Source organism: Oryctolagus cuniculus, chromosome 6 (assembly GCF_964237555.1).
Source record: "Oryctolagus cuniculus chromosome 6, mOryCun1.1, whole genome shotgun sequence".
NCBI lineage: Eukaryota > Metazoa > Chordata > Mammalia > Lagomorpha > Leporidae > Oryctolagus > Oryctolagus cuniculus.
Window position 1 is genome coordinate 127551619 of NC_091437.1, and position 20520 is coordinate 127572138.

A 20520-nucleotide genomic window follows, 5' to 3' on the forward strand; every position below is an offset into this window, starting at 1 on the left:
AATCAGGTACAAACTGAATTGCTACAATACCCCTGATAGATTCTATGTGACTGATACTTACTTGTCATAATGCATTGATATCTTAACTTTTCAACTTCTGACTTACTAAAAAGAATAGATAAGTGCTTTATTTTACCATCACTTTCTAATTAACTACTATGAATAATGATTCTAAGTAAAAGTACATATTGAGACATTTGTCTTCTTTTTCCCATTTTAGGACTTGGATTAGTGCTGACAGTCATACCATATAAAATAGTATCATATCTCCTGTGGTAAATTTGATGATATATAAATTAGAGAAACATACCAAAAGTAGATTTTCTATCTGCTATCCATCGCAGGGCCCAATCTGCTTTTTTCTTAACATATGGCATTGTTTCAATTGCATTAAATAAAAATTCCCTGTAAAAACAAGAGAATTAAGACAGACAAAGTCACTCACTTGTTTTTCTTTTTGTTTTGCTTTTCCTAGTCAACCATTTTAACAATTCAGAGACAATAATTGTAACTCTTTCACATACTATCAGATTTGTAGTTTATTTTTTCATGTCCATAAAATATAGAAATGAAAATTAAATTCAAAATCAGTGACTCAGAAATTATTTAACACAAAACCAACAATGTGAACATTCTGTTTCCAAACAGAATGTGCTAATAAATAACTTTCAAAGATACAATACTAAAGATGCACTAGTTCTATGTAAGTTTTTAACCCAACACATTATTAGGCAATAGAAAATATTATATTCATAAGTGTCCATATTTAAATAAACTTTTCTTAATATTTATTTTTGAAATAGATTTTGCTTTTAACATAATAAAACAACAGGATAAACCTTTGTAAGTAAGATTCCAGCAATAATACCTTTTCTTGGGATCTCTGATGTAAGTGTCTATTAGCAAACTGTACATCTCTGAGTGGACATTCTCAATGAGGATTTGGAAGCCATAGAAACAGCGAGCCTCTGGAACCTGCACCTCCTGACTAAAGCGCTCCACCTGAGAAAACAAGGGAAACAGATACATCTAGTCCTGTGGACTCCCACTGAACCTGCGTTAAACTCTACCAGCTAGAATCTGGACATCAGAACGGCAGCAAACAGGTCAGAAAGACTATGGATTCTCTTAAGCAGTATCTTAAGCAATACTGTTTTTCTATCAACTTTTCACCATATATTAGTGGGAAAATGTATTTTTAAGCAATTAAATGAATTGGTCTCTTGGGTGAAAATACCACCTACAAAACCAAATAAATTTTAGAACATCTACCCAAAATAGTGATCTTCCTTTGTAGAATTCATGTTGTCACTTTTTCTCAATAGTAGATAGACCTATTAAAGACTTTTCTGGCAGTCCACACAGCAGACTCATATAATGACAATTGCCCTAAACAGCACTAGAATCAGCCCTTTAGGCATTTGGATCTGGTTGAAAAGCCCATGAGAGCATTTCAGGCATGGAAAGCCAAGACACTGTGACAAAAAATGCTCTGTGAGTGAGACCCCAGTGAAAAGAAGGGACCATCAAAGAAGGGTGTACTTTTCTCTGGAGGGAGGAGAGAACTTCCACTTTGTTTATGGCACTGCCTAAATACTGACGGAGTTTGTGGACACAAAAGTCTTCCATAGCCTCAGCAACTCATGTCAAGAGCCTCAGGTGATCACTGATGTCATAAATAAGTTAATTGATAAACCAACAACAGAAATCACTGTGCACTTAATCCCCATGTAGGGCCTTTGTCATTAATGAGTTGTACTATAAGAATTAACTATAAAACTTGGTCTCAAACAGTACTTTATGTTTTGTGTGTGTGTGAATGCAAATTGTTGAAATCTTTACTTAGTATAGAGTTGGTCTTCTGTATATAAAGTTAATTAAAAACAATTTTAATGAAGAATGGGATGGGAGAGGGAGTAGGAGGTGGGAAAGGAGTAGGGGTGGGAGGGCAGGTGTGGGGGGAGAAGAACCACTATATCCTTAAAGCTGTACCTATAAAATTCATTAAATAAAAGATTTCTTAATAAATAAATAAATAAAGCCTCTTCTAGTTCAAGATAAAAGTTCTTATCTTATATCTCCTGACCAACAACATACAAGTTTTTGAATGGAGAGCTACAATCTAGTGTTCTACTGCAGAGATCCAGAAGGTTATGTAGGCATGGATGCTCTATTAGTATCATTATCTGAGGGTAAACAATCAAACACATGTTCATGCATTTTAAGTAGTCTCGATTAGTACAGTTTATGCTTCATTTTATGATATTCGGCTGGTCAAGTGACAGAAATATGCTTATACATTCCTTTCCTCTGACACTTAATCCTTGAAAATATTTGGCCTATTCTAAGATATCTTTTCTCAGGGTCAATCTAATTATTCTACGGATATAATTAATGAATGGACTGAAAAATAAAATTAAAAAAAAAAACTTACCAAATTTTCATTTACAATTCCATCACTGGCTGCAAAAAAGGCTAAGACATGAGAGATAAAATATTTCTCATCTGATGTAAGTCTGTTCCAGTGAGGGAGATCCTTTGATAAGTCAACCTGGAATAAGAAATTTTCAAAATTTTTAACTTGCAGTTAAAGTACTTAAAAAATTCACTTTCACTCCAAAATTAAGGAGGGAGAACCCATTACCAGCAAACTGTGAGCAAAAATGTTAACATTGCAAAAGAGGGGCCTGCACTGTGGCATAGTAGTCTAAGCATCTGCCTGTAGCACTGGCATCCCATATGGGCACTGGTTAGAGTCCCAGCTGCTCCACTTCTGATCCAGATCCCTGCTGATGGCCTGAGGAAGCAGAAGATGGCCCAAGGAAGCAGTAGAAGATGGCCCAAGTGCTTGGGTTCCTGCACCCACGTGGGAGACCCAGTAGAACCTTCTGGCTCCTTGCTTTGGATTAGCCTAGCTCCAGTTGTTGTGGTCATTTGGAGAATGAACCAGTGGATGGAAGACCTCTCTCGCTGTCTCTCCCTCTCTCCATCTGTAACTCTGCCTCTCAAGTAAATAAATAAATCTTAAACACACACACACACACATTACAAAAGAACAAAACAAAATAAAAACATTATGCTAATAACAATATATTATAATCAGGATTTTTGCTAAATGAGATTATAGTTAATTTTGCCCAAACTGTGAGATGACGGATATGTTAATTTCTTAGACTTTCTTAACCATTTTACTACACACATCCACACAGGGAGTCTTCAAAAAGTTCATGAAAAAATACATATTATGAAAAAACTAAGCATGGATTTCAAATTTTTATATCAAAATAAACTTCATTTTCCATGAACTCTCTGAAGGTCTCATTGATATGTATCTTATAACATCATGTTGCAACCCTTAAATATAAATAATAAGATTCAGTTTCTGAAAAAACATTATGAAGGAATCTGAATTTCTGGATAATGGACAAGTTGGCCAGGATGTACTTTAGAGATATTAAAATTAAAGATTAAAATTAAAATTAAAAACTTAGAGATATTAAAATTGTCCTAGTGGAAAAATGAAGGAAAGAACAAGGGCACTTGCATTTCATTCATGGGGGAATCTGTCCTCATGACTTAATCATTTCCCAATGTCCCTCCTTGAAACATTATTATAGTAAGGATTAGGGCTCAATGTATGAATATTAGGGAGATACATATATTTAGTCCACAATACTTGTAGATACCACTTTGTATTAGAAAAATTTCTTTACTTTTTCATAGTAACTTCATAAACATTTAAAATATATAATTGTCCTTTGTAATAAATAACTGTGTCCCATTAAGTTCTGCTCTATCAAGAGCTTAACTCAGACCAGCGCTGTGGAGCAGTAGGTTAATCTGCCACCTGCGGCGCCAGCATCCCATATGAGTGCCGGTTCTAGTCCCTGCTGCTCTTTTTCCAATCTGGCTCTCTGCTATGGCCTGGGAAAGCAGCAGAAGATGGCCCGAACGCTTGGGACTCTATTCCCACATGGGAGACCAGGAAGAGGCTCCTGGCTTCAGATCGGCCCAGCTTTGGCCGTTGCAGCCATCTGGGGAGTGAACCAGTGGATGGAAGACCTCTTTCTGTCTCTCCCTCTCACTGTAACTCTAGCAAATAAATAAATAAACTCTTAAAAACAAAAAAAGAGCTTAATTGACATATTCCTGTTTCTTATGCATTATACTCCAATATTAAAATTTAATATTATAAAGTTCTTACTCTTTAATATTATGTTTATCTCTTTGAATGCTCAGTTTCAAGTTTTATACTATATTGGTTGTATTCCCTTCTGGAAATGTAAACCTTCACGCTCAATCTTATTGCATCAGAGAAAACACTCAATTCTGCCATCTGAATATTGGTGCCAAACTAGTTTATTATCAGAATCACCTGAGTAAATTTTAAAAAAATTAAGAGAAGAAGAAGAAAAAGAAGAAGAAGAAAATACCAAGCCCCAGACCTTTTGTCTTCTGAATCAGGGTTTCTACTGGTCAGCCATATTTAGGAATTAAACTCAACCACTAATAAAATAATGGACTCTAAAGCTGATGAGATGGGAACTTACACAATTGCTTTAATGAAAAATATGTAGAACTAATAATTTATTTGACTTTCCTTGAAACTACATATTTGAATCTTATTATGAAATTTGTATCAACCTATTTTAGTTTTAAAATGAGTGATTCTTAGTAATAGAACATATACTACATTTCCAAATGAATTTCAAGAAATCCAAGTACTACAAGTCCCTCTTTAATATGATGAATGAAAAAGCCACCTGTGTACTCCACTTGTTTTTTGAACCTTGGCTAACCAAAAACTTTCTAAAAACCACAGACGGTTAGAGGCAGTCAGGTGTGCCAAGCATTATGACCCAGTTTTGAAAACATGAGGTATTGGTTTGGGTTTGGCTTTTCGCTCTATCTGGCAACTCATTTATAACAAAGATGTTGACAATCTAACAATACAATGTATGAAAGATGGGTCTGTGGTGAAATTAGTGTAAAAGAAAGTTCCAACTGAGTGCTTACTGATTTCTAAGTCAAATCTTCCCCATTCTATGGATAAAATAATATTTGCATTTATTTAGTACTTACTAAGTACCAAGTACCATTCTAAATAATTCATTAAAACACAATGAGCTAGGTACTATTTAGTACAGACTAATTTACTGAAGAGATACACGAGGTTAAGCAACATTTCCAATTCCATAGCTAGAGTAAGTGGCACAGCAGGCTTTCACCTAGGCTCCAGATGCTATATTGTTAACAGCTTGTGTTCAAAGTGTAAAATCAATTCAAAGTACAGAATCTCTCGAAAAACAAGCAAATAGATCCACCCACATAGATATATCTACAGACATGCACACACACACACACCCCACACAATCTATAGATCAAGAATGCAATGCAGGCATCATCCATCATATTTAAATATGAAGACAGGGGCTGGTGCTGTGGCTTAGTAGGTTAAGCATCTGCCTGTGGCACTGGCATCCCATATGGGTGCTGGTTCGAGTCCAGGTTGCACTACTTTCCAATCCAACTCACTGTTGATGGCCTGGGAAAGCAGTAGAAGATGGTCCAAGTTCTTGGGTCCCTGCATCCAAGTGGTAGACCTGGAAGAAGCTCCATGGCTCCTGGCTTTGGATTGTCCCAACTCCAGTCACTGCAGCCATTTGGGGAATGAACCAGTGGATAGAAGACTTTTCTGTCTCTCCCTCTCTCTGTCTGTAACTCTACCTCTCAAGTAAATAACTAAACCTTTTAAAAATATTTTAAAAGTCTGTTTTATAAAAAAAAAAAGATGAAATAACTATTCGTGTGTTCCGTTAGATTACAGAGCAATCAATCACTTGCATGATCAACTGTCCTCACTAAACAAGCAAACATATTCTAATTTCTTTTGCTCAACTCATTTCCTAGGTAGAATCTGTCACATTGACAGAAAGCATTCTACAGCTGTCCTGTTAGGGGCAGCTGTGTCGGCTATGATGTGGCGATGGCAGGGTCAGATTGAGAGGAGCACTGTGGTTTCCGCCTGGCAGACTCAGGGGGTGACTACGTGCCTGGAAGGGCAAACTCCATGTGCCAGATCCTTCTGTACAACCAGATGAGTGTCTCAGTTCAAAGCAGGGCCCTCCAGGCTTTTACTCTTTTTTTTTTTTAACTACAACTGCAATTTTATTCTGCTTATTATAAGTAAAGGCTAGTCTTATTTGGTTACAGCAAAGCAAAGGTGTGTTTAAAAACAGAATATGTTCTACAATATTATAAGAAGTAAACATCTGGCAGAATGAGATGCCATTTTTTGCAGAAAGAAGCATGCTCATAGAAAGCAGTCTAAACCCAAAAGCCGGAGAAGGCTGTTTCAGGAGCTGACATGAATGCCAACGTGGGTCACGCCACGTACCTCTTCTGCAGTCCAGAAGGATGCCTGTGCTTGCTTGTACATTTTCCATATGTCGGGGTACTGGATCGGAAAGATGACGAAGCGGCGGGAACTCTTCTTCAGCAGCGGCTCTTCATCTTCGTTGGTATCTGGAGATAACTTCTTTAAAAAGCAAAGTACAAAGACCATGTTACGTGGACTCTTCCTCTTCATGTATACCTACACGTACATCTGGGGAAGTCAGGGAAACAGCACAGGTTTCAGAGCCAACCTGTCTGAGGTTGACCCTTATGAATATCTGAGAACTGCCCCATAATAGTGTTTGGATAGTTGGTGACCATAGGGTGTGCCTTCACTTCTCTGAACCTCAGCGGTAAAATAATACCTGCCTCATAGGTTTCTTCTGAGGATTAGAAGTCCTTTAAGCCTGGTGTATAATAAGCACTCAAAAAATGCTGCAGGGGAAGGCGTTTGGCTTACTGATTAAGATACTGTTACCACATAACAAAGTACCTGGATTCAAAGTGCCCGGCTTCGGCTCCTGACTCCAGCTACCTACTGACCTACTGATGCAGGGATGGCTCAACTGACCAGGTCCCTGCCACCCACATGGAAGACCTGGGTTGAGTTCCTGGCTCTTGGCCTTGGCCAGGCTCAGTCCAGGCCATTATTGGCCTTTACGAAGTGAACAAGTAGAAGGGAACTAATTTTCTTTCTCTCTTTTACTCTCTCCCTCCCTCCCTCTGCTTGTCAAAGAAATACATGAAAAATTTTTAAAACACATCATAATAATAATTTTGAGAATAAGTACAAAAATAGACCAGTTAAGTATCATTGTGGGTAAATTTCTAAGTTTACGGACAAAATGACCCCTCAGTGCTTCTCTGACATAGAATGCAAGCATGAGTGGGCTACTGCCACAAGCTACTTTATTTCAACATTTTTCTAAGTTTAATTGAACACTATATTACTTATCTGAAACTCCGAACCAACAACCAACCCTTGCTCATCACATCCTTTCCATATAGTTACTCCTATTTCTGGTGGTTTTTTTTTTTTTAAGATTTATTTATTTATTTGAAATGTAGAGTTACAGAGAAGCAGAGGCAGAGGCAGAGAGAGACATGGGTTTTCCATCTGCGGTTCACTCCCCAAATGGTCGCAACAGCTAGTTGGCATTTTAAAGGCTGTTCCTTTATTCAAAGAATCATAATGAGTATTTGATCAATCGATATCTTCTTCACTCACAAAATTATTAGAGAACTGCAGGGAAATACTCAGTGTAACTGAGATGAACTGGAACTGAAGCTCTATCTAAACAGCAGAGGTCTATGGTTAACAGAGTATTTCAAACTTGTCTCGGCCCGCATTGCTCTTCCATGGATGCCTCTAAACGCTTTTATTATCATGTGCAGCATTTGAAGCCCAATCTTCACTTTCTTCTTTTCATCATATTTCGTCACTGAGAATTAGGTATCAGTCATACTGAAAGTTTGGAAAGACATCACAGCACTAAGTACTCTGATCCTGAAGTGAATGGGGCTTTTTTAAAATTAATTAACTTAGTTTATTTGAAAGGCAGAGAGATATCTCAACTGCCAGTTAACTCACCAAACAACAGCCATGGCTGGCCTAGGCCAGAACCAGGAGCCAGGAACTACATCCTGCTTTCCCACATGGGTAGCAGGGGCCCAGGCACTGAGCCATCTTCTGCGGTATTTCCAGGTGCATTAGCAGACAGCTGGATAAGAAGCTGAGCAGCCAGGACTGGAACGGCCTTGCAAACGATGACCTAACCTGCTGTACCAGTGTCAGGCCCCTTGATAAAGATTTGTTTATTTATTTGAAAGGCAGAGTTACAGAGAGAAGGGGAGAGGCAGAGAGAAGAGAGATCCTTCATCTGCTGGTTCACTCCCCAGATGGCAACAACAGGCCATGCTGGGCCAGGCCAAAGCCAGGAGCCAGGAGCTTCATCTGGATAGGAAATGGAATAGCCAGGGCATGAACTGGCACCTGTATGGGATGTTGGCATCATAGGCGGTGGCTTTACCCACTACACCACAGCACAGGTCCTGAACAGAGTTTTTAAATGCTGATAAATAATTGATCAGTGTTAAGATCTATGAAATTGCTGGATTAGTATATAAATTATAATGAAAGTCACATTTGCATATACATTCTTCTTGTTCTATCTTGATAACATGCAGACTAACAGGAAAAGCTGGATTAGAAGAATATTCTGAAAGTTATTGCTTATTTCACAACACTTAGAAAAATGCACAAAAACACATTTTAGCACAATTTCAGGAAGTTCATGCATTCTTCAGCTCTAGGGCTTCCAGGGTACCCTCTGCAGATCTGAGCTAAGAACAAATATTTTCAAAGAAAGAAAATGTGGAAAAAAAGACTTAATGCCATGTGACTTTTTGTGTTTTTTTTTTTTTCCTTTCTTTTTTTTTTTTTTCTTTTGAGCAGACTGGAGGCTTTTATTTCTTTGGCCCACAAGATGGCGAGTGGCCCTCCATGGGATATTTTTAAGAACTGGAATTTTCAGGCCGGCACTGCGGCTCAATAGGCTAATCCTCCGCCTTGTGGTGCCAGCACACCGGGTTCTAGTCCCGGTCGGGGCACCGGATTCTGTCCCGGTTGCCCCTCTTCCAGGCCAGCTCTCTGCTGTGGCCTGGGAGTGCAGTGGAGGATGGCCCAAGTCCTTGGGCCCTGCACCCCATGGGAGACCAGGAGAAGCACCTGGCTCCTACCTTCGGATCAGCGCAGTGCGCTGGCCACGGCGGCCATTGGAGGGCGAACCAATGGCAAAGGAAGACCTTTCTCTCTGTCTCTCTCTCACTGTCCACTCTGCCTGTCAAAAAAAAAAAAAAAAAAAAAAAAAAAAGAACTGGAATTTTCTAAATCTGGACTTTATTATAAGTGGGGGACAACAGAAGCAGACAAAACCTGAAAGGTGGCAGACAGCATGTTCCAGTGACTTTTTTTAAAAATGTACTCTGCAGAACCCTTTGGTCCCTCTAATGTCACAAACACCCAATGAAAATTCACTTCTAAATATGTTTTTAGAGGCTGGTGCTGTGGCGTAGTAGCTAAAGCCGGTGCCTGCAGTGTCAGCAACCCATATGGGCGCTTGTAACCAATCATATCAATTCTTATTTACTTATTGATTTTCACCTATTTGAAAGGCAGAGCCACAGAGAGATAGGGAGAACAATCTTCCATTTGCAGATTCACTCCCCAAATGACTGCAACAGCCAGGGCTGGGCCAAGCCAAAGTCAGGAGTCAGAAACCCAACCTAGGTCTCCAATGTGAATGGCAGGAACTCAAGCAGTCATCATCATTGCTATCTCCAAGGGTCTGCACTGGCATGAAACTGGAGTCTGGAGAGGCAGGTATAACACTCAGGTACTTGGATATAGGATGCAGGAAGCAGCTGGCATCTTAACCACTAGGCCAAGTGCCTGCCCCTACAATTTCTTTAACAACTCACCTTCATTGAGTTTTCTACAGCTTTCTTTTCATAGAAACATCTTTTTTTGCATACTTATTAGTTTACATGATATTTAATTAAATTACAATAGTTACAAGCATAGTTGGTAAAATGTATAACTGGTATAAATAGGATAGGAAATAAAGACAACTGTTTCTGCTAAAGTATAACTCGAATGGGGTGGGAACAGAAGTATGTGAGTACCCTAGAAAAGCCTTTATTTAAGATTTATTTATTTATTTGAAAGGCAGAGTTAGAGACAGAGAGAGAGCGGTATCTTCAACCCGCTGGCTCACCTCCCAAATGGCTGCAACAGCCAGGGCTGGGCTAGGACAAAGCCAGGAGCCAGGAACTCCTCCTCCCACAGGGGTTTCAGGGGCTCAAGTAGTTGGGCCATCTTCATGGCTTTCCCACATGCATGAGCACAGAGCTAGATTAGAAGTGGAGCTGCTGGGACTCAAACTAGTGCCTATATGGGATGCAGACATCACAGGTGGCAGCTTAACACACTGTACCACAATGCCGACCCCTAGAACTAGCTTCTGGCCATAGCTTTTCTAAAACCTATGTGTCTCAGGATACTTTACAGCACTGATAAATCAACAGGTTAGTAGTAAGTTGATTAAAAGAAATGTTTATAAATATGCAAAGAAAATGTTTGCTATGCTTGACATAAATATTCATCTATTATCTAAAGTGCAATTTAAAATAAAAACAAAACAGGCCCAGCATGGAGGCAGTGGGGGCTGTAGCGGTGTGATAGGAGACTCAGGGTGCCTGCCCAGAAGTATGTCAGCCCGTCTTGACAAAGTCTTAGGCTCCAAAGAGCTGCCAAGAGGTCCCCCTGCCAATGGGGCCAAGCTATCCTGGGCAGTGGGCATCATCAAGGTGTACCTGCCCAACAAGCAACACATGGTGGTAACTGTCCGGGGTGGCTTGAGTGTCTGCACCCTGTAGGCCAAGCCCTCAAGTGCGGGGTCTCAGTCAGGACTGCTGTGTAGTCTGCTGACTCATCAAGGAGAGAAAGGCATCCACCGCCTGGGAAACAGCCATTGCCCCCCTTAGATGGAGGGGAGCTCATTGTCAAGGTCCTCAAAGACGGCCCTCTGATCATGCAGTTTTGTACAGAAGGTGTTCTTTAGCTTGGCATTCTGTGACTCCTGCCTTAAGCTTCTGTCCCATGGTTTCCAAACCTGTGGCTACAAGTTGCACCAGCATTGTCCCTCCAAGGTCCCCACAGTGTGTGTGGACAGGAGTGCCGACAGCTCTACCACAGCACTGATCTGTCTGGAGGCTCCAGGCAGCATGAGGCTCCTTCCAATCAGCCCCTGAATGAGCCGCTCGGGTCCCAGCTCTTGCACCCAGCACCATGACCCAGAGCATTTCCCCTTCCCTGCCCTGGCCAATGCCCCCTGTCAGCACCCCCCGCTCCCCATCCACTCCCAAGGTCCACATGGTCTGCACCACAGCCCCCACGGAGTCCAGCCTCATGCAGCTAGCTCGCTGCTCAGTCACAGCACTGATGCCGCTGGTGGTAGGGGTGGTGGTGATGGAGCCCCTGGTGGGAGCCCTAGCCTGGTCAGCATGTCTTCAGGGAGGAGGTCCCCACATTCCAAATCACCATCAGGGTGGCAGGAGTGGAAATCCACGGGCAACAAGAAAAAAGTGAAGAACCTGGGGTACTGGGACTCGAGCTATTACTGGGAGGTGCCCCCCAGTGAGGTGCAGCTGCTGTAGGACTGGGATGGGCTCACTGGGCACAGTGTTTTGTGGATGGTGGCATGTGCTCAAGGTGGCCCAGCCACCTTGAGATTGATTGAGATGCAGGTGTTCAGGAAGACACTGCCATTTGCGGCTTCACGACCCAACCAGGCTTTGCCATCACCACACAGCGGTGGGAGGGCTCCAGCCTCTACCACCACCTACACGTGGCTGCCGTGGGCTCTGACATGATCCAGCTCACCGACATGGCCCGGCAGACTGCCTCCATGCCAAGAACATCATCCACCGAGATCTCAAGTCTAACAGCATCTTCCCACACGAAGGGCTCACCGTGGTGATCGGGCAACTCCAGCCTGGCCTACCGTGCAGACGTGGGGAGTCAGGGCCCAGCTCTCGGAGCAGCCCTCGGGCTCCGTGCCCCGTATGGCAGCTGAGGTGATCTGTATGCAGGACCTGAAACCCTACAGCTTCCAGTCAGCTGTCTGTGCCTTCGGGGTCTTACTCCACCAACTCAGGACTGGCTCACTGCCTTACAGCCACATTGGCAGCCGTGACCAGATCATCTTTATGGTGGGCCATGGCTGGAACCTCGGCAAAAATCCCCAGCAACTGCTCCAAGGCCATGCAGCACCTGCTGACTGCCTCAAGTTCCAGCATGAGGGGCGGTCGAACTGCTGCAACAGTCACTCCCCAAGGCTGAGCTGAGTGCCTCCAAACCATCCTTGCACACACCCAGCCTGACAGCAGCTTGCCTGCCTCCTCCACGAAGGCTGCCTTGTGCCTTAGGCCCCACCCTCAGCCAGCGAGGGCCAATCTCAGCCTGCCACGCAAGGAGCCCTGCCCACCCACCAACCAACCAGTGTTACTTCTCTACTTTAATACTGTCTCAGGATTCCCCATGCCCCACTCTGGAAGATAAGGGGGGCCCCAAAGTACTCTTCCAGTTCATCTGTTATTGGGGGATTGCCCCCAGAGACCAGAGACTACTGAGACACCTGCCTTCTCTGTAATTTGTTTTGCTCTTGGCTTTGGAGATACTTGTAAATTTGGGGAGCTCCTCCATCCCCAATGGCTGGGATTTGTGGCAGGGATTCCACTCAGAACCTCTCTGGAATTTGTGCCTGATGTGCCTTCCACTGGATTTTGAAGCTCCCAGCACACCATGTGGACTTGGGGGTCCCCTTGTTTGTGTGTCCCCTGCCATTCAAGGACTCCCCTCTTTCTTCACCAAGAAACACAGAATTCTGCTGGGCAAAAATAAATAAGTAAATAAATAAATAATGAGTTCATCAAAATGGTCTCATGATTCCACGGATTGATTTCGTAAACAATGTTATAAGCATTAACACTAATAAAATATAAAAAGGTAGGTTTCATCAGCTGGGTTTGGAGAATATCAATTTTGTTTGGTGAATGGGCTCATGTGTCAAAGCCCATAGAATGGCCTTGAATGTAAAAATGTGAATTTTGCCATAGCAATTTTCTTATAACCATTTTTGATACTTTCTTTACCTCAGTGTCATCATTTTGACAAAAGAAAACAAAAAAAAAGTTTTGTTTTTTTTTTTTTTTTAATTTTGGAGTAGATCCAAGTGGCCTACTTTGACATACGACATTTTGGCACCTGGTCTCTAGACAATTGGGATCTGCTACAGGGTTTTGATCATGCAAGTAACATAATCAGATCTGTGTTTAGGATTACTTTTGTCAAAATGTGGCTAGAAATGAAATTATAAGTTCACAGAACAATTAAAAGATATGGAATGCGGCTGGCACTGTGGTGTCGAAGATAAAGCCGCCACCTGCAGTCCTGGCACTTCATATGGGCACCGGTTTGAGTCCTGGCTGCTCCTTTTCCTATCCAGCTATCTGCTATGGCCTAGGAAAGCAGTGGAAGATGGCCCAAGTGCTGCACCTGGGTGGGAGGCCCAGAAGAAGCTCCTGGCTCCTGGCCTTGGATCAGCCCAGCTCCAGCCACTGCAGCCATTTGGGGAGTGAACCAGTGGATGGAAGACTTTTCTGTCTTCCTCTCTGTCTGTAACTCTACCTCTCAAACAAATAAATAAGGCCTTAAAAAAAAAAGAAAAAGATTATTGAACTATCCATCTCTTGCCTGAACTGGGATTTCAACAGTAGAAACATATACAAGAAGAGACTGAGTTTAGAAATATTCAGAGTATAATTATTCTTGCTAAAAATTTGGACTAGGGGGAGGCAGTGCCGTGGCACAGTGGGTTAAGCTGCCGCCTGAAGTGCCGGCATCCCCTATAGGCACCAGTTCCAGTGCCAGCTGCTTCACTTCCGATCCAGCTCCCTGCTAATGTGCCTGGGAAAGCAGCAGGGGATGTTCCAAGTTCTTGGGCCCCTGCACGGAAGAAGCTCCTGGCTCTTGGCTTCAGATCGGCGCAGCTCTGGCCGTTGCGGCCAACTGGGGAGTGAACCATCTGATGGAAGATCTCTCTCTCTCTCTCTCCTCTCTCTCTCTCTGCCTCTCCTCTGTGTAACTCTTTCAAATAAATAAATAAATCTTTTTTTAAAAAAAGTTGGATTTGGGACAACAACATAAGGACAAGTTAAGATGTGCTTGATATTTTCAGCTCCAGACATCAGGTGCACTTGATCATAATAAGAAAGAAGAGGCACACAGAAGGGTCTTAGTACCTTGAGAATAACAATAAATCAGGAAAAATTTCTTTCTCACATCAGATGGTAAATAGAATTTGAAGCACCTTCTTCCAGCAACCCAAGATACATCAGCAGGTTACAAACACAAAAGCCCTAAAGCAGTGTAGCCGGTAAAAACGATAATTTGGCTTCAAGACATCTAGTGTCCAGCAGAAAATACACCACAACGACACAGAAGTGATGGAGATCCCACTGGGGCTGCCAAGGGAAGGGATGGGATTATGTAGGGAGAATCCATAGAGAAGCTAGACAACTGCAGATGCAGTCTTAGAGAATGCCGGTGTTTAATTAACAGATAGACAAGGAGCCAGCTGGGGTGAAAACACTGAAATGGGTGCAGGACAAACAAAAGGAAAGGCAGACATGATCTGATTCGGATAAAGCAAAGGGTCACCAGTTTAAAAAAAATCCTGTAAAGTATCTAGATTCTGTATATCATTCAGGCTAAGAGATTAGGAATTAATTTTACAGGCCAACAATTTTCAAATATCTGGGGCCTGGAGGCTCAAACTCCAATTGTTCCCCACTCACCCCCCCAGACCCCAGGTGCCAGCATTCATTGTGGGGCATAGTTTGAAAATCGTTCCTATGGATGGTCATAGAGCATTTCTACATAGGAATTAGGATGAGTAGAGGTGGCATCAGGAAGAATAATCGACATCTATGTGAAGCTGAATTAGAAAAGAGAACAACTAGATTTTGCTAGGGACTACAGTATCAATTCTAGAGCTGCAAAAGGGGACCTGAATTTAAGATGTGGCAATCAGCTTCAAAGAGACTTTGCCAGCCTGAGAGATTGGCCATTTTTTTAATAGTTATTAAGACCCTTTTGGAAGTTTTTATTGGGGAAATTAACATGGAAGCACTTGTTTAATGAAGTGAGTTGGCAATGGTAAATAGGATTGGACGACAGGTAATGTGGCCCTGGCAATAAGGAAGCCCCTGGTAAAAATCCCCAGCAATAAGGAAACCACTAGTGATGGAAAAGTCCCTGGAGGTGACAATCTGCTTCACTACATTTCTCCCAGAGCAGAGTTCACACTGCAGCTGTTGTGAGCTCACCCACTGCTTCCTCGCCGTATCTTAATAAACCTAACTGTTCACTTCTCTCTGTGCACCACTGCTCTAGTGAACTCTCCTCACCACTTGCAAAACCGGCCTCAACTGGTCACTTCCTGAGACAGGTAATGCTGGAGGTAGAGAGACAGTTAAGTTGCTGCTGTGCAGGTATAAAGTGGTGAAAGACTGAAATGCAGTTTGCCAGTGGGCATCCCTTCGCAACATTCCTGTCCTTTCTAAAATAGTCCTTCAGTTTCTGCTGGTCTGCAGGCATCCCTGCAGCATGCCTGGGCATGCCAGGGCAATGTGGCATCTTACATGGCTCCTACCTCCCATCCAGCCCCAGTTCCACCACTTCCATCTGCTTGTATCTCTCTTCTACTTCCCCCACTTAGTGGAATATTTGTGATGTCATAGTATATACTATTTGTGATGTCATACTATATACTATTTGTAGGCCTCATTCTCATTTTCATTCTGAATAAAAGGCCTGGAGCATGGTGGGCCCTGTCAATGTAGTCCTGTGCCTCCCGACCCACAGCCTTCTCTGCTTTTCTTCCAGCAGCTGTGGCTGAACCAAACTACAGGCGCGCTCCAAGGGGCTCCTGGCCTGCTACTGCCTGGTATAGACCCAACTTAGTTTCTAGACTTCTTTCTCCCCTAAATAAAGCCCTCACTTTTCTGCGTATTTCTCTCACTAAATAAATGCTTAAAAACTGTACCACGTTGCTTGTTTCATTTACAAGCAGCCAATATTTAGAATTCTTATCTAAATATACGGCCAGAACCCTCAAAATTTTCAGTAAACGTCCCAATTTCAATTCTTCCATTCCCACCAAATCTGACAAAGTTGATGGAATACTATAGAGGCACAAGAACTTGATTTTAAATCTGTCTCTATTGCTGACTCCTGGACATGTTATTTAATGTTTCCTGGCCTAAACTTTCTCACCTGCAGAATAGGGATGATGAATTAGATAAGTAACTGTTAATTTCGAGAAAAGCTACAAAAAATTTGAAGAGATCATAAACCCACTTCAAGCCCATGTATGGAGTTTCTTAAAAGATGTACACCAGAATCACCTGAAGTGTTTGTTAAGCATTCACATTCAGACCCATCTCAAAAGGTTTTGATTTACTAGGTCTGGGGTGTGGACCCAGTAATTTACATTTCTAACAAAGTACTCCAGGTGATTGCGATGCAGATCTCAAATGGAGCCATCCCACCTAAAGTGTGTTTTAAGCACCCTTTAGGACCTCAACTAGTAAGCTTTTGCTCCAGGTGTTCATTATGTAAAATTTATTCGCAAACCAAAATTCTGCCCCAGTCTGTGTCTGTACCACACTGATGGGGTGGGCGCGTGGGTTAAGGAGCACTGGGTTAAGGAGCACACCGTATTAGACCGACAGCCATTCCAGCACCTGCCGCTCTGCAGTTCAGCCAGCTCCCTGTTCAGGCATCTGGAAAGCAGTAATGAAGGGCCCAGTCATCTGGTTCCTGCCACCCATGTGGGAGTCCCGGATGGAATCCCAGGATTCTGGCTTCAGCCACGCCATTGTGGGCATTTGGGGAGTGTGTCTTTCAAACAGATGAAAACAAATGAGCTTTTTTTTTTTTTTTAAGTTGACTTCCAGGTGTTAAGCCTGAACAACTACTGGTGCCTTTAGCACAATCCAAATTTTTCCATCTGAGTGAGGATATTGGTACTAACTGTACAGTATTTGTATCAAAAGAGGAAGAAGCATTTGAGGGGTATGTGCAATTTGTTGATTTGTTACTAAATGTTCACAAAACCAAAAGCAAGTCAAATCAAATCCCAAATCTGGAATTTAAACTTTCTAAACATTTCTAAAGAAATGTAGGGCTCAGCATAAATCTCTGTGCTGAAATGCCCAATCTTCACAGTAATAACTCAAAGATAACACACAGAGCAACCCGCTTAAGCACAAAAAGCATTTCTCTTGTTCACAAACGGGTTATAAGTATTTGCAATATAACAGAGTTTGCAAATTACGGAGCCACAGCTTAAGGGGCCATATAGCCCTGCTCTTTACTGTAACTACAGACGTCTGAGCCTGGACAAGTGACAGGTTTATCAGGAACCCACAACTTCCGTGGCACTTTGCATAAAGTATTTTACTTATTCTGTGAGCTTAGTATCACTTCCACTGTGTAAATGGAGAAAGTGACGCCCCCAAGATTCAAAGTAGCACGACCAGCGCCCAACTGGCCGCCTCATTTTGTTCTTCATGGTGTTTGGAGGATCCGTCCCCTCGGCCACCTCCCCTATACACCTGTGTCAGTTTCCACTCCCTTAGACCATCCCGGTCGACCTGCCACATTCCGCCCTCCTCGCCTCAGTTTCCCGGACCAACGCGGGGTGCGCTTCACCCCGGGGCCTCGGCCTCGGAGCCGAGCGGCCGAGCGGAAACCCGGCTCCCTCCCCGCCGCTCCCCCGGGACGCCTCCCGGGCGCTCCCAACCACGACCCGCCGGCCCAGGGGCTTCTGACGTCAACCAACAAAAATTCCCTACTGCGTATCCCCAACTTGCAGCTCCCCGCGGCAATTTACAACGGAAGGGCCAGGCGTGACTGCGGGGCGGGGAAAGAAGCGACAGCAACATTTACCTCACCCTGCTCGGGCCTGGCCGCTTCCGGCCTTTCCGGGTCGCCCATCGCGCAGACTCCGCCAGTGCAGCTGGTGCCCAGGGAACTGAGCGCCGAAAGCCACCTCTAACTGTGACAGGACCCAGGTGGCCGCGGGCCCGCCCCGCCCCTTGCGCTGGCCCGGCTGTCTGTCAGCCTATGGCCCGGCTCTGCTTGCACCGGCCTTGCCCCGCCCCCCTGCAAGGGCTCGCCCTCTCCCGCAGATCCCTCCCACTCCGCCAAGCGGGCTCCGCCCCCGCCTCAGGGCCCCGCCCACTCCAGCAGGCCCAGTGCCACTCCACCGAGCCGGCACCCCCTCCCCGGTGGGCGCCCGGGCCCGGTCTGCCCGGCACACCGGCCTCGGGGCCCCGCCCACTCCGGCTGCCCTCCCTTCAGTGCGTCGACACCACTTCCTGCGCCTGCGGGGCGCCGGCAGAGCCACACCCACCCCTCCTCAGGGCCACGCCTCTTCGGCTCGCCCCGCCCCTCGCCCGGGGCGCTCACCCAGTGCTGGCCGGGCCGGGCCGGGCCGGGCCGGGCCTGGGGCTGAGGTTCCCCGGCAGCCCGGCGCGCGTCACCAGGGAACGGAGCTTCCACGGCCCGTCCTAGCCCGTCCAGTCCACAGGAGCAGGCGAGGAGAAAGCGCTGTGGACGTGTGAGGTAACGGAGTGAAGCCACAGCGTAGATAAACTATTGAGGAAGAAAGCCTGTGTTGGCGCCTGAAGAAGAAAGTCGCGTTGGCGAGTTCAACGGCCAGAGAGAAGCGGTTGGGGGAGAGTCGATGTGTGATGGGTGCTTGACAGGAGCAGCGAGGGGGGAATGACCACATTCAGGAAGATACTTGGAGCTTGTAAACCCGTGGGGCATTGTTTCAACCAACTAAGCTCTCAGCGATATTTCTTGAGCCCGTCCGAAGTGCCTGGCACTGCACTAGGCGCTTTATGAGGGTTAAGTCATCTAATCTTCAGCATTCAGTTTCCCTCACGCCGCAGACGCGGGCACCGAGGGGATGTGGCCGGAATGACGCAGGCGCCGGAGCCTCCAGGCTACGTGCCCTTTGTCCGGACGCAAACGTGGTGGCGAGGGTGCCTGAGGGTGCACTCCTCAAGGTGACAGAGTTACCCTAAGGGGGAGTATCTGAAGAGAACTACAACTAAAGGAAACCCAGTTGGCCTCGCAAAGCTGACAGAGATTTGTTTCAGTAGCTTGAAGCGGAATTATTGAGAGACCTTGCCATGACTTGGACATCCGGGGACCTGTTTCGTGGCGTGCCGCCTGAAGAAGAAAAAAAAAGAAGGAAAAAAAAGCTTAAGCTTTGTAAACGACTGAAAATTCTTCCTGAAACCGACCCTAGAGCAGGGAGAAAGTTGGCCTTCCTTAAAGCAATTACTAGGGGTCAAATGCCGACTGAAATAGTTTTATGTATTAACTTTTAAATTATGGTCACCTACATTTTGTGAGGAACGTCAGTCTCAATGAAATTAGATCATTTCATAGGATGGCAAATGAACTAACGGCGGCTAATGCCCCAAGCAGCTCAACAGTCTTTGTTGTGACTCATCTCTATTTCAAGACCCTAAAAAGCTCCTGATGACCTCCCAAATCCTTTCAGGTTTTCAGTCACATTCGGAGGAGATACAGTCCCCAGCCACGCGGGACAGGTCCAGGCCCTACTGCAAGAGCAGTGCCTGCACGGATGGGTCAAGAGCACCCTGAGGCCACGCTTTACTTCATGTAAATACTAAGATTTCCACCCCAGGAGGAGCCCCAGTCTTACGACATAAGGTACAACCTATTTTGGAGCATGTTTCTGAGCTGCAGCTACAGAGACTTATACACACGGCTACATGTGACCACAAGAACATCCCCTCTGAGGCCGACACTGTGGTGCAGTGGATTAAGTCACCATCCGCAATCCCATATCCCTGTCCCAGTTCCACTCCTGGCTGCTCCGGTTCTGATCCAGCTCCTTGTTAATGCCTTTGGGAAAGCAATGGCTGAAGGCTTAGGGATTGTCAGAGTGAGACCAGATTAGTGTGTCTGTTTCATTGATTAGCTGCCTGTCAAATTGGAACCTGAGTTGCCTCATTGACAACCCTCATCATTCACAGACTTTTATTGATTTCTCTCTCTTTTGTTTTGAAAGATTTATTTGTTTGAAAGGCAGAGTGGCAGAGAGGGAGAGATCTTCTATCCACAGGTTCACTTCCCAAATGCTTCTAACAGCCAGGGCTAGGCCAAAGCCAAGAATCAGGTTCACATTTAATGTATGTTATGAATCTCATTGTTTCACAAGCTATTTGCTCCCAGTTTCTCTCAATTTTTAGAACAATATTCTTAAATACTGAAGCAAATTACACTGTTTATAAGAGTAAACAATATATATTAGTTCCTGCCTCCAGATGTTTGTTATTGAGAGCAAATGTAAAACACTAAATGTGTAACTGAAAGATCCCTGAGAGTAAGAGGATCCTGCAAGTTCATATGGCCTATATGGGTTATTATGTTTTCCAAAAATGGGCACAGCATAA

General features: G+C 44.3%; 1 protein-coding gene and 1 pseudogene across 8 annotated transcripts in view; one reads left to right on the forward strand and one right to left on the reverse strand.

Moving 5' to 3' along the window:
- Positions 1 to 18743, reverse strand: part of RRM2B (ribonucleotide reductase regulatory TP53 inducible subunit M2B) — a 92490-nt gene extending 73747 nt beyond the window's left edge. For 5 of the 8 annotated variants that reach the window (XR_011389281.1, XM_008255805.4, XM_051844688.2 and 2 more), the window contains exons 1-5: positions 17972 to 18359; positions 6398 to 6538; positions 2435 to 2551; positions 869 to 1002; positions 311 to 405 (exon numbers count right to left, since the gene is read on the reverse strand). Coding sequence is in view for 6 of the 8 variants with exons in the window: in XM_008255805.4 (XP_008254027.1) it covers positions 311 to 405; positions 869 to 1002; positions 2435 to 2551; positions 6398 to 6538; positions 17972 to 18019 (535 nt within the window). In the remaining 2 variants the exon portion in view is untranslated. Of the gene's footprint in view, positions 1 to 310; positions 406 to 868; positions 1003 to 2434; positions 2552 to 6397; positions 6539 to 17971; positions 18360 to 18493 lie in introns of those variants that run through there. The other 3 variants (XR_011389282.1, XM_070075379.1, XM_070075378.1) reach the window with 3 other exon arrangements.
- Positions 8830 to 11323, forward strand: LOC138849958 (serine/threonine-protein kinase A-Raf pseudogene; annotated as a pseudogene).
- Positions 18744 to 20520: the final 1777 nt, after the last annotated feature.